This window comes from Dermacentor variabilis, chromosome 9 (assembly GCF_050947875.1).
Source record: "Dermacentor variabilis isolate Ectoservices chromosome 9, ASM5094787v1, whole genome shotgun sequence".
Taxonomy (NCBI): Eukaryota; Metazoa; Arthropoda; class Arachnida; order Ixodida; family Ixodidae; genus Dermacentor; species Dermacentor variabilis.
In genome coordinates, this window is record NC_134576.1 from 105,807,596 (window position 1) to 105,818,757 (window position 11,162).

General features: G+C 45.4%; 1 protein-coding gene across 3 annotated transcripts in view; it reads right to left on the reverse strand.

Moving 5' to 3' along the window:
* The window catches only part of l(2)k09022 (HEAT repeat containing 1 homolog l(2)k09022), a 102,046-nt gene extending 91,160 nt beyond the window's left edge, over nt 1–10,886 (reverse strand). The window contains exons 1-6 of one of the 3 annotated variants that reach the window (XM_075668905.1): nt 10,804–10,886; nt 9,686–9,854; nt 8,041–8,257; nt 6,762–6,903; nt 6,111–6,212; nt 3,135–3,389 (exon numbers count right to left, since the gene is read on the reverse strand). In XM_075668905.1, coding sequence (XP_075525020.1) covers nt 3,135–3,389; nt 6,111–6,212; nt 6,762–6,903; nt 8,041–8,257; nt 9,686–9,830 — 861 coding nt within the window. In that variant the 5' untranslated portion in view covers nt 9,831–9,854; nt 10,804–10,886. Of the gene's footprint in view, nt 1–3,134; nt 3,390–6,110; nt 6,213–6,761; nt 6,904–8,040; nt 8,258–9,685; nt 9,855–10,670; nt 10,690–10,767 lie in introns of those variants that run through there. The other 2 variants (XM_075668906.1, XM_075668907.1) reach the window with 2 other exon arrangements.
* Nucleotides 10,887–11,162: the final 276 nt, after the last annotated feature.

Here is an 11,162-nt window from a genome sequence, read left to right on the forward strand (position 1 = left end):
CAGCGCCGTTAATAAAATGCTGATAAGCATGCGGGTCGATGGCAGTGCAATACTGCTAAAAATTGGCCGGGTGCACATGCGAGCAGCATTTAAATAAACACTGTCACTGTTGTGCATGATTCACATTTGTTTTAAGGTAAGGGTGTCTTTCGGTACATTTGCCATTGAAAAAGATTTTTTTTTTTTCATTTTTAGAATTCGTTAGTTGGGGGATCGACCTATATTCCGGTCCGACCTATAGTCCGGTTTTTACGGTATTCTTCATTCATTTATTGAAAACAAGCAATAATTGTATTACTAATAACATTCTTCCGATCACGAAATCAGTCAATAGCTGTTGTAAGCCCAGCTGCTTACGATGATGCTACACAATGATAGTGCGTAAGCGAGAGCAAGCAATGTTTCACTGTTTTTTATACAAAATGGTAAATTCCTTGCTGTTTGCAGTACAATAATATTTGGCTCACATGTTCATAGAAGCCTCATTAACGGATTTTCTTCCTACATTCAAATAAAGTATTTCAGGGTCCTTTTAAAGTGAACGCCTAATTACAATATATTCAAGCCAACAAAACCTGATTATCAACTTCCTGGAGAAAAAAACAAAAAGGGCATATTGTGACATGATAGGTAAATCGACAATGGTAAAAAATCATTACTGCCAAGGCTTTCGTTTCAAGGCTAAGTTGCAGTAAGCCTCGAAATATTAATTCAGTGTTAACTTTGACAATGAACCGTGCTGCGTATTAATGCGCTAGCGTTAAGGGCCCCATGTCGCAAAATATCCTATGTCGGCGTCAGACATCGCTTGGCGAGAAATCATTCCGAACCACAACCACACAGGCCCTCCGCGTGGCACAGAGGTGTTACTAAACTAATTGAATTCCTCAAAGTAAAATGTGCAGAAAAATCATAAAATGCCATAGTTACTCGCATAATGATCGCACTTTTCTGTCAAAAAAATTGATGCTAATTCAGGAGTGCGATCATCACGCAGGTTAAATATCCCGCAAGAAAAAAAAATATATCTTTTTATTTTGTGTTTGCTGCGGGATGACAACAGGTCAACAAATAGGCGGCTGCCGCTGTATGTAGTTCGGGACACCAAAACAAAAATGGCGGCCGGCGGAGCAAGCCGAACGTGCCAAATGCAATTTTTTTTCTTCTCATGAGTCCATTACGTGCATTGAAACAGTTTCTTCCGTATCTGTAATGAATAATATCGTTAATATCGGCAAGTTTGCGGCAATAACGTAGTCATGTCCACTTTGAAGGGACAGAAACAGACGGACACGCTTAGCTGCCAGTGACATAGAAACACATGGCGGGCATGCTGCAGAAACTGCAGAATTTGTCTTCACTACTATCCTAATACGGCATGTTTCGGCTAAAGATGGGCGAATATCTTAGCTGTGTTACAAGCGTCGGGATACGAATAGGGTACACTTCTAACGTATCAGTGTAAACGTGGCTGCTGTCGTTGCCGCTCGCGGTTTGTTGCGTGCCCACGAGTGCAGAAAAGAAGAATCGAAAGACCCCTTTTTTGTTGTTGCTGTTGTTGGACACAACCATTATAAAGCCTACACATAATAAAAGCAAGTGTGGTTGTAGTATTTTTTTTTTTTCTCATGGAAGTGCGGAAAGTGATGAAAGGAATGAAATGGGGCATCAGCTTAAGAATGTTTGGCGTGTGCAGACCGCTTGGTTTGTCTTGAAGAGTCGTTCGCGTAGCATTCCACAGATGGTAAGCGCACACGACAGACTTGGCACACAACATATCGTTGCGGCAAGTTCGGGGTGCAATCATTACATGAGAAATTTTAAAAAATCGAATTTTGATGACAAAATTCAGGGGTGCGATCATTATGCGATTAAATACGGTATGACCTGAACACAACGTACAGATATGATAGCATCGAAGTTAATTAGAAAACATAATTCTGTTACACGGAAACTCAAACACAAACCCCTTTTGTGAGCGGCGCGGCACGCTCGATTCTTTGAAACAACCCCCCCGCGCTCGCCTCCGCGCATGCTCAAGAAAGCTGCAGTTGCCGGGAAACATGACAACCAGTCAGGGATCGTTGAAATCTAGCGCATTCCACTCTTAAAGGTCGAGCTTAACCCTTTGAGGGTCGAATTATTTTGAAAAAAGCTTTCCCAGGTGGTCAAATTACTTTATTGCAGATCTTGAATGTACAACATGTATAAAGTCGGGAATAAATAGTAAAAAACAATTATGAACAGTATTTTGGTGTCGGCATCACTCAGAACTACAAAATGTTCAATAGTATTTCTGAGCGTGGTACTCCTTGAAACATGGGTCTATGCACAGCGCCTTATTGCAGTCTGCACACCTAAAATGCGTGTCTGTTCTCTTGGAGCGAGGAGTTGTGTTGGCGCACACATGACATCTCTGTGTGCGGCTGCCTTGGGCAGAGGTCTGAGGTACCCTCTCGCGTAAGCGCGTTGCCACTGAGAGCGAGGATACCTCGCGAACGACGCTGATAGACAAGCTAAGAGCAGCGCCAATCAAGATAGAAATCAGCTTCCACCGCCTGCAAGAGAGTGCCGACAAAGAAAAAAATGATGTTTCACGCGCCTCCGTTGCGATCACACGGCGAAACCGAAACCGCCAAAGGGGCGTTGCCGCAGTCTGAGCGACGCGCTGAAGCTAGCAATCAGCTCTGTTTATCTCCCCAAGAAGGTAGCGCAAATTTCAAATGCTTCTTATAAATGCTAAGATGTGGCAGCACCTTACGGTGAGCACGCATCGTCATTATGGCGCGAAATTTCAAACGGAGGGTCGGAACCGTACCCATAAGGCAAAGACCTTGCAGGACAGAAAATCGCCGCCGTACATGTACGGCAAAAACTTTCAAAGGGTTAAGCACCCTTAAAGTTATAGGTTCCAAGAATCTTTCAAGCACAAACAAGCGGTGACGTGGGCTTATGCCTCTGATCACTTAAAACATTGTCCTTCTCTTTATTTACTTTTTAGCAATACCCAAGCCCCTGGCATTGAAAACTGTGAAAAGAATAATGAAACAGTTTCAGCTTTCTCTGGCTTCCTTGCTCTGTACAGTCCAATTTGCCTGTAGAGAAGCTAAAGCCAGGCGGGGCCATCTGCTCACCTTGGCAATGCGGACGAGCAGCTCATGTGCAAATTCTCGGTTCAGAACCGAGCGCCGGGCCAGCTGGCCGACCACGAGGTAGGTGGCGGCGCGGTGGTCGGGAGTGACTGACGATGCCAGGCCCTTGAGAATGTAGGGAAGCATCATTGCCACGGTCTGGTCCGTGATTTTCTTCATCGCCTCCAGCGTGCCCAGAACTGTGGACGCATACAGGCCGATGGCAGGACGTAGTGCCACGGCGTTCTCCGAGTGCACCTGTGTAGGGCGCATTGTCCCAACGTAGCGACGATTAGGAAGCGGAATCAGGCAAATCAATTTTGCAGAAGCTCAAAAGATAGAGCAAGTTTCGTGAAAGAAAAAGAAACTGTTCTGTTGGACTGCAGCATGCTGCTACAAAGGAAACCGGGGCGAGTTTCCTTTGTAGCCTCGTGCCATAATCAAGGTGAATGATGTTTTCTTTTTTTCTTTCAAGAAGCAGAGTCGCTACCAGAGAGAGCGAATAAAGCATCTAGCTCTTGATTGGACAAACTTGTGCCCGTAAATGAATGCAACACTCGAATGATGACAACAGAGGCAAGGATCGGTTGTCGAAGCTAAACTTGCAAGTCAAGTCTGTCCGTAATTTACACATTACTGCACATTTCAGAGCAACTGCTGGTGCAGATTTCCAACTACAACACTATTCTCAACGCATCTGCAATCTGATCACAGATTCCCCTCTAGCTATCCCATGGGTGACAATGTTCATGAAGTTTTAACAAGGGCATCTTGCACTGAATGAGAACTTGAACATAGGGATTATATGATAAATGCTGTCAACGGCAAAAAGTAGCAGCTGTACCTTAATGGGCCCTTCACCAGGCCCCATTGCAAGTTTTGGCTATATACTGGAAGCTCTAAAGAACTATCTAGGAAACGTTTTACCAAACCAATTTTTCAAATTGGCTCATTATTGGAGGAGACAGATGGAATTGTCCTGCTGTCATGCCGCCAGGAGGCGAGCGTCACTGCCAATGAGGACATGCTCTCAGTCTGCTTCTAGTAGTGCTCCCAAGTGGTGTTCTTTCTCTGTCTTGTGCTATAACGGAGCTGAGGGATATACTGCAATACAAGCCCAGCCTACTTTCTTGCAGCGATACGCTTTCTGCATTGGATGATTAGTGACGGGAAAACACACATGGCGAATAGGAATGAGTGCATGTGACCGTGGCTCTCTGGCTGGGAGCGCGCTGCCTCGAGAGTGAAGGAGTGAGTCATTTGCTTTGAAATTTCCGCTGTTGTCCCGGCGAGCAGTACCATCGTACTTTGCAGATACGATTGTTAATGCGCCATGTATACACCGTGTTCATTTATTAAACATGCCAAAACCTGGTAAGGGGCCCTTTAAAATATCAAGTTCAAGTTTTTTTTTTTTTGACAAGGTATGGTTGCCAATGACCAGATCAATAACTTGCGATCAAGACAGCATGTGATCTATGCACTCTGGTTTCCTGCAAAGCTCCACATGCTTCGAAACTTCCAATGCTTTCAGCTGTTACTTTCCATCAAGGAATTGTTGGCTTTTGCGTTCTCAGCATTGGTATAAAACCCATTAAAGGGAAGCTGAAGAGTCTGTCGAATTCAATAAGACGCTCATATACGGATGTGGGAACCTTATAAACCATGTAGGTAAAATTTGGGGGTTTTTTTCCAATTAGGAGCGACGTAATCGTCGGTTGAAATTGCGCTGTAGCTCCGCCCCCCTTTGAGTGAGCGAGCGGAGCGGAGACCGGAAACCGCGGTGTTGTGACGTCAACTCTGCTTCGTTCCTTCGCAGCGTCCGCGACCGAGCCTGACCGCGCTTGTTTCTGCGTGCGTGTCATCGTAATCTGCTTCGATCGACCCTGCATTCCTTTGTTGGTGCGTCTGCGTGTATGTAGAGTGGTAGTCAACGTGCGTGGTAGTCAACGTGAGCGGTAATTAACGTGAGTGGTAGTCAACGTGAGTGGTAGTCAACAGATGAAGGTCACTACACGTACTGCATGAACTGGGAAGCTTTTCACGCGTTTAAATCGTCTTTGTAGATTGCCGACAGCTTTGGACAGCGCACAAATGCCGACGATCGCACCCCCGCTTACGTTCCACGAGGAGGCATGCAGGAACGCAACACTACAGTTGTTTGACCGGAAACGAGCTCACTAGATCGGCGAAAGATCGGCGAGATCACTAGATCGCTTTGCAAAAAACATACTCACCAAAGAGCATTTCCAACACGAGGAGATCCCAAGACTTTGCTTTCGTTCGCGTCGAAAGCACTGCTCGCACCAGCATCGTTTGCTTCTTCGAGAGGCCGGCTCTTCGCAATCGGCTCGTACATGTAGGGATTAACGCCGAACTCCTCAGAAAAACGCAGTCTCTCTCAATTTTCCATTACCGTCTCAGAAAAACAGCACCAAACTACCTGGCACCGCGCTTCATGTGTAGCGGCAGCGGTCGGCAGCGGCAGAGTTGACGTCACGAGGCGCACCGACCAATCACAGGCGGAAACGAGACGCGCGAGCTGGGCGTGTCCGCTGCTGCACTTTTCGTCGAAATAAAATATATTTGCACTTTCTTTCGCTCAATTTCGATACGATATTCGAATTCGGAGGGTTGAAAGCCATTATGTACAGATGTTCACTCATTTTTTCTGGAAAACCTTTCAGCTTCCCTTTAAGTTTCAATCTTCAAGCATGTTGAGCTGCTGAACAATTCGTTCTCACACTTATGCTACTGCCTACCATCCTCTACAAACATATCCATAACCATTTGGTTTTAAGATGCACTGTAATCCACTGATAGCAACAATTCAAAAATAATGATAACCATTAATGTAAAGGCTTTCATGTAGTACTACTGCATTAAATATTGAAGGTTAATAAAATCAGCCTACATATAATGACGAAACATTATAACAATCTACACTCTGTCATTCAACTTTTTTTAGACTCTTCTCACCTTTCCCATGGCAACAAGAACTTCGCACACAAACTTGAGGGTGCCAGGGTCTCGAGTGCACTGTGTCACCAGGGCCGTCTTCGTTAAGGATAGGCCGGGTTTCTAGAGGCAAACAGTTGCATTCAGTAGAATTCTACTAACTAGCCTATCGTAAGAATTAATTGACTGAGTAATTGATCGATTGATCTCGGCTTAATGTCTGAAGGTAACGCTGTTTAGGCACAAAGTAGTGGAACAAAAAATTTTTTAGAAAAACCGCACGTGTACTCCCGATTTGCACAACCTCAAAAACCCAGAGGGTCTAAACTAACTAAATCAATTTCCTTCCCATTGGTGCTCTTCACCGCCCACATTACAACTTTAGGGAAAAGGTTTAGCAGCATTCAGAACAGGAAAAAAAGGCACGCAGAGCGCTGGGAAATGTTCGTAATATGCAGCTCTAGTTCGCCTACTGCTCCGCTCTGACGACCTTTGGGATGTAAAAGATCGACAGTTCACCATGTAATTTCTTTTGCATTATGTTACTTAAGCAAGGGGAAGAACCATTTACACACGGACACACGTACAAGACGAACCGAAAACTAATGAAACACGGCCCTGACAACGCTTGGTACAAGTTCCATTGATGCCCAGCCACAGAGCGTGACACACCTGAAGGCAGTGGAGCCAGTGCCACTTGGAGGTATTGCTCGACAGGTCGAGCAGCTGCAGGGCACGGGCAAAGACGCGCGTTTCGTGGAACGGCATAATGCAACGCAGGAGTGCGTCCACATTGTATTCGTGCACGTGGAACCTGCGAGTTGAAGAGGGGGCCCCGAAGGAGCAATGTTCTTTTTTTTTCTATCAACTAATCGAGATCAAAAAGCCGACAGAGAAGTTTGCACAGTGCATGTAGCCTAATGAACTCTGGATTGTGCGCGTTCTGCCGGCGTTGTTGTCAAGTTTTATGCTGAAAGCAGTTCATATATTTAATTTGGACACATACTACTGAGCTTGCCTGCTCAGTGGGATAGCCCGAGAGTTATTAATTAATTATTGTCCCTGTGGGCGTACAATGCATTAGAAAGGGGCGGGGCCGTTACCAAATACAAGCAAGAAAAAAAGTAAAATGGCAGAGAAGGAAACAAGCACACAATTTGCAACTGGTGCATAACACATTACTCGTAGACATGCAAAAAAAAAAAAAAGAAAAGAAAGAGGGTAGGATATGGGAAACTGAAGATAGGTGCGCAGAAAAAGAAAAATTCAATTTTCGACTAAGAAAGAACCAGCACAGAAAGCTATGTGACACAGGCAGCTCTGAAGTGAACAATACAAAATGCTGCTTTTCCTTTGTAGCTTTCTTAAAGAATTTCAAATCCAGATGCTACAAGAACAAGGTGTGCCATTCTGTCACTGACTCAGTGACCCAGCCATCCGAGGCAGAGTCAGTACATCAAAACTATTGCATACTTGCTAACTTGTGCAGTGTAAAATTCTTGAAAATCCCACGGACGCAACAATGGGTTTATTGCACATTCCATTTTAAAGCTTGCCCTCCACACACACATCTTTCTTTTTTTCGAATACCGTACACTTTATTAACAATGACTTGTTTTTAGAGGGAGAACAAAAGCAGCAGCAAACTTTTAACGACAAATACTGAGAAGCAACACATTGTTTTTAGGTCACAGCGACATTGCTGTTAGCAATTTGGCCTGTTTATGAACTTGTCTCCCTAAACTTGCTCAAAGCAGTCACACCTACCTCGTACTTTCACCATGATACTGCCTTCTACAAAAGGTCGCAAGAATGACGACTGAACTGTTTTCGCAAACAGAATTTATTCTTTAAGAACCTGATGCAATATTCATAAAATGATAGAACAAGCCCAAATTCATTAATGATACAAAAATATCCGGGAGACTTGGCAGGTACGTCACTGCCTCACCTGTAAACCAGCCACTCGAGGGCTTTGTGAGCTGGCCGCAGCAGGAAGTGAGGCGACAGATGGAGCAGGAAGTCCTCGATCTGGCCATCGAGGATGGCATTCTCCTCGCGGCTCTTGACAGCCCGCTCGAAGTACTTGGAGTTCCCCGAGAAAAGGTTCTCCTCGAAGCTCGAGAAGGCCTCATTGAGCGTCGACAACTCCTCTAACCCTGTCGTGCCTGGAATAACCCAGCAGTGCAGGTTGACATAGACAGTTCTGGTACATCCAAGCTGTTTGCATGACCGCATGAACAACACGTACAACTTGCTGCACAGAACTCCTACGAGAGGCTTTTAGCGCTGTACAGAGAAGATGCAGAGCATGATGCAGTGAAGATGAACAGAGCGGTCATCAGGTTCAGTGCAGGCAAAAGAGGCGGTCGTCCCCATCAGCCGACATGTGGAATCCACCGCAGTGGCGGCTCATTGGCCAAGGCTCTCAGCTGCTGGAGCACAAAGTTGCAGGTTCGATGCTCGATTGCAGCAGCCGCATTGTGATGCAAATAGAATATGTTAAAATAACCCCAAGCAGTTGAAATTATTCTGGAGTTCCCCCCGCTATGGGTTTCCTCATAGCCTGCAAGTTAATAAGTGTGTCATGATGCAATGTGATTCGGTAAGATATTGTTTGTGGGGAAAAGAGAAGTACCAACTGCTTTTCCATAAGTTGTTTCGAGTAAGGCCGCGCACCTTCTTTTTTATTTCCGGAACATTCTCAAAGTGTTGTAGGTACTTTCTACTTAATTTTCTCCCCAATTCCTGCGATAGTACATCCTACCATGCAAAACCACATAGCAACCAGGCAAGGGTGAAAAGCAAGCTCTATAACTCACTTCTCAATGAGCCCTGACCACACTCGCACTTTTTTTTGGATACACTGTCAAGAAAGGCTAGGAGAAACCTGACAAAATGCCATGTTTCACCCACCACCTATTGTTAGCACGACACTGCAAGACGCCATCTTTGTGACACAGTTATGACGCACTTGCTACTGGCTCCACACTTCAGACGCAGCATTCATGGGAAACGGGGATGCCCCAAAAGCCCAACACATGAAAGCTTCCCTGGCAATGCTCACAATCTGCGAAAACACAGCCATACGGCCATGAACATGTGCCAAGCCGCCATCCCACCTGGACGAGGTTTCCGTTTTTGTCAATAAATTTGCTCCCTCTCTCTCACACCCCAGTCACACCGGACACTCTCTATCGTAATCTAGGCCAATCTGGATCAAATTTTCCAATTGCCGTTGGTTCCTTTCCTCAGCCTGTGCCAATCAAGATTGCCTGTGTCAAAGGCAATCATGATTGAGAAATTAGATCATAATCGAAAGTGTCCCGTGCGACACCTGTATTACACGCATCATGGAATTTGGCCCAGATCCACTAATGGCGTTTATCAAGACCACCTCATGCCTCAAAGCCAACATTTCAAACTGTCCACCACCACCACCACCACCACCACTACTACTACTCTTACTAATACTACTACTACTACTACTACTACTACTACTACTACTACTACTACTGCTGCTGCTGCTGCTGCTACAGTTGCTGAGACTTCGTTCTAGCAATGTAAATATGAGAACAAGGGACAATTAAGGTTACCTATGGCATACGCAGTGTCGACGTCAAGAGCAGCCGCCTCTCGCGGGTCGAAGAGGAAGGAGGCGCGAGTTTTCGTCTCCTTGAGCAGCGACGTTTGTGGTGCCGCTAGCTTCTGCAGCTGCCGTATAAGCGACGTCTGCGCCATGACGGGCCCTTACTCGTGGGTTGCCTGGACCATCAGACGAGGAAAGGCAAACAGACACGTCGTAAAGTGTGCTATGTATGATGTGTCACTGGCAACAGTAGCATCGCACCAGAATAGAAGCATTGTTTCTCATAGGTTTGTTTCATTGTAATTCGAAGGCATATAAAGTAGCAGCATGAGACCGGCACAAGGGGGTATGAGCGCGAAAAGTCACTCGAACAACTCCGGTAAGAGAAACGGTTTCTAAAGCAGCACGATGCGATCGCAGTGAGACGAAAATAATTAAACTTGACAACACACTTTATCGCATTTCCACATTCACTAACATCGACAGCTGGCAAGACATGCTTCGACGTGAAGGGCAGCTCCTCCCGCTCAACGTTTAGGCTGAAATTCTCAAACAATCACGAACTATAAACGCATTACGGATAGCGAAAGAATTTACAACATGCATTAATTGATCCCGCACATGCTTGCATACAAAAATCCCGACGATACAAAAGCACGGCGACATTGCGTTTTACACACTATAGCTTTTCGTGTTGCCCAGAGCGATCAGCAAAATTTAATGCGATTTTACGCTGTAAAGTGCTGGGTATGTGATCAAAGATCAAACCACCGTAGTAACTATAACGTGACAGCTAATGAAACAGTCGTATTGCAGTCTTTAATTTCGACCAAAGCAGGGCCTCGGTTGCCTTTCGCAAATAATTACAGAGGACTGTATGCATCGCCTAGTCACATTTCAGCACTTATCGCACCCAGAAAGGCACAAAAATTGCACAACGCTACTGACGCTACCACCATCAGCGAAAGCTAGATAGAAACTACGAAACACACCTTTCTACGTCGCAGAAGGGATAAACGAGAGAAACAAACTACACAGAGCTCAAGACGGCGCGATTTATCATGCACGATCGAACTACAGTACACTTACTGTAAACGAAACAGAGAACATATAAGTCCGACCGACCCGTGGACAGAACTACACACGTGGGACGCTTGTGTACGCCGACATGTTTGACGCAGGTTTCAGAAACGAACGTAAGAGGTCGCGTGACTTGTCACTCAAAGCGCTGCCCGCAGAAAATGAAACAGTGTGAGTGCTAGCGTAAAGCGCAAGTTTTAGTAACTGTTGACGGGCATAACTGCTTTTTGAGGTAGGAAAGCAGTCTATGAATAATCATTTTATTAGCTTGAGACCCATCGCCAGCTCGCCTCTAAATTTAAATTGCGGATCTTAAAGGCTATGCTTTCTTCTGGTTGAATGCGCCGGACGCGACTGCGGGAGCCATAAATACACCATAGACGTAGAGTTCTGTACACCATTTA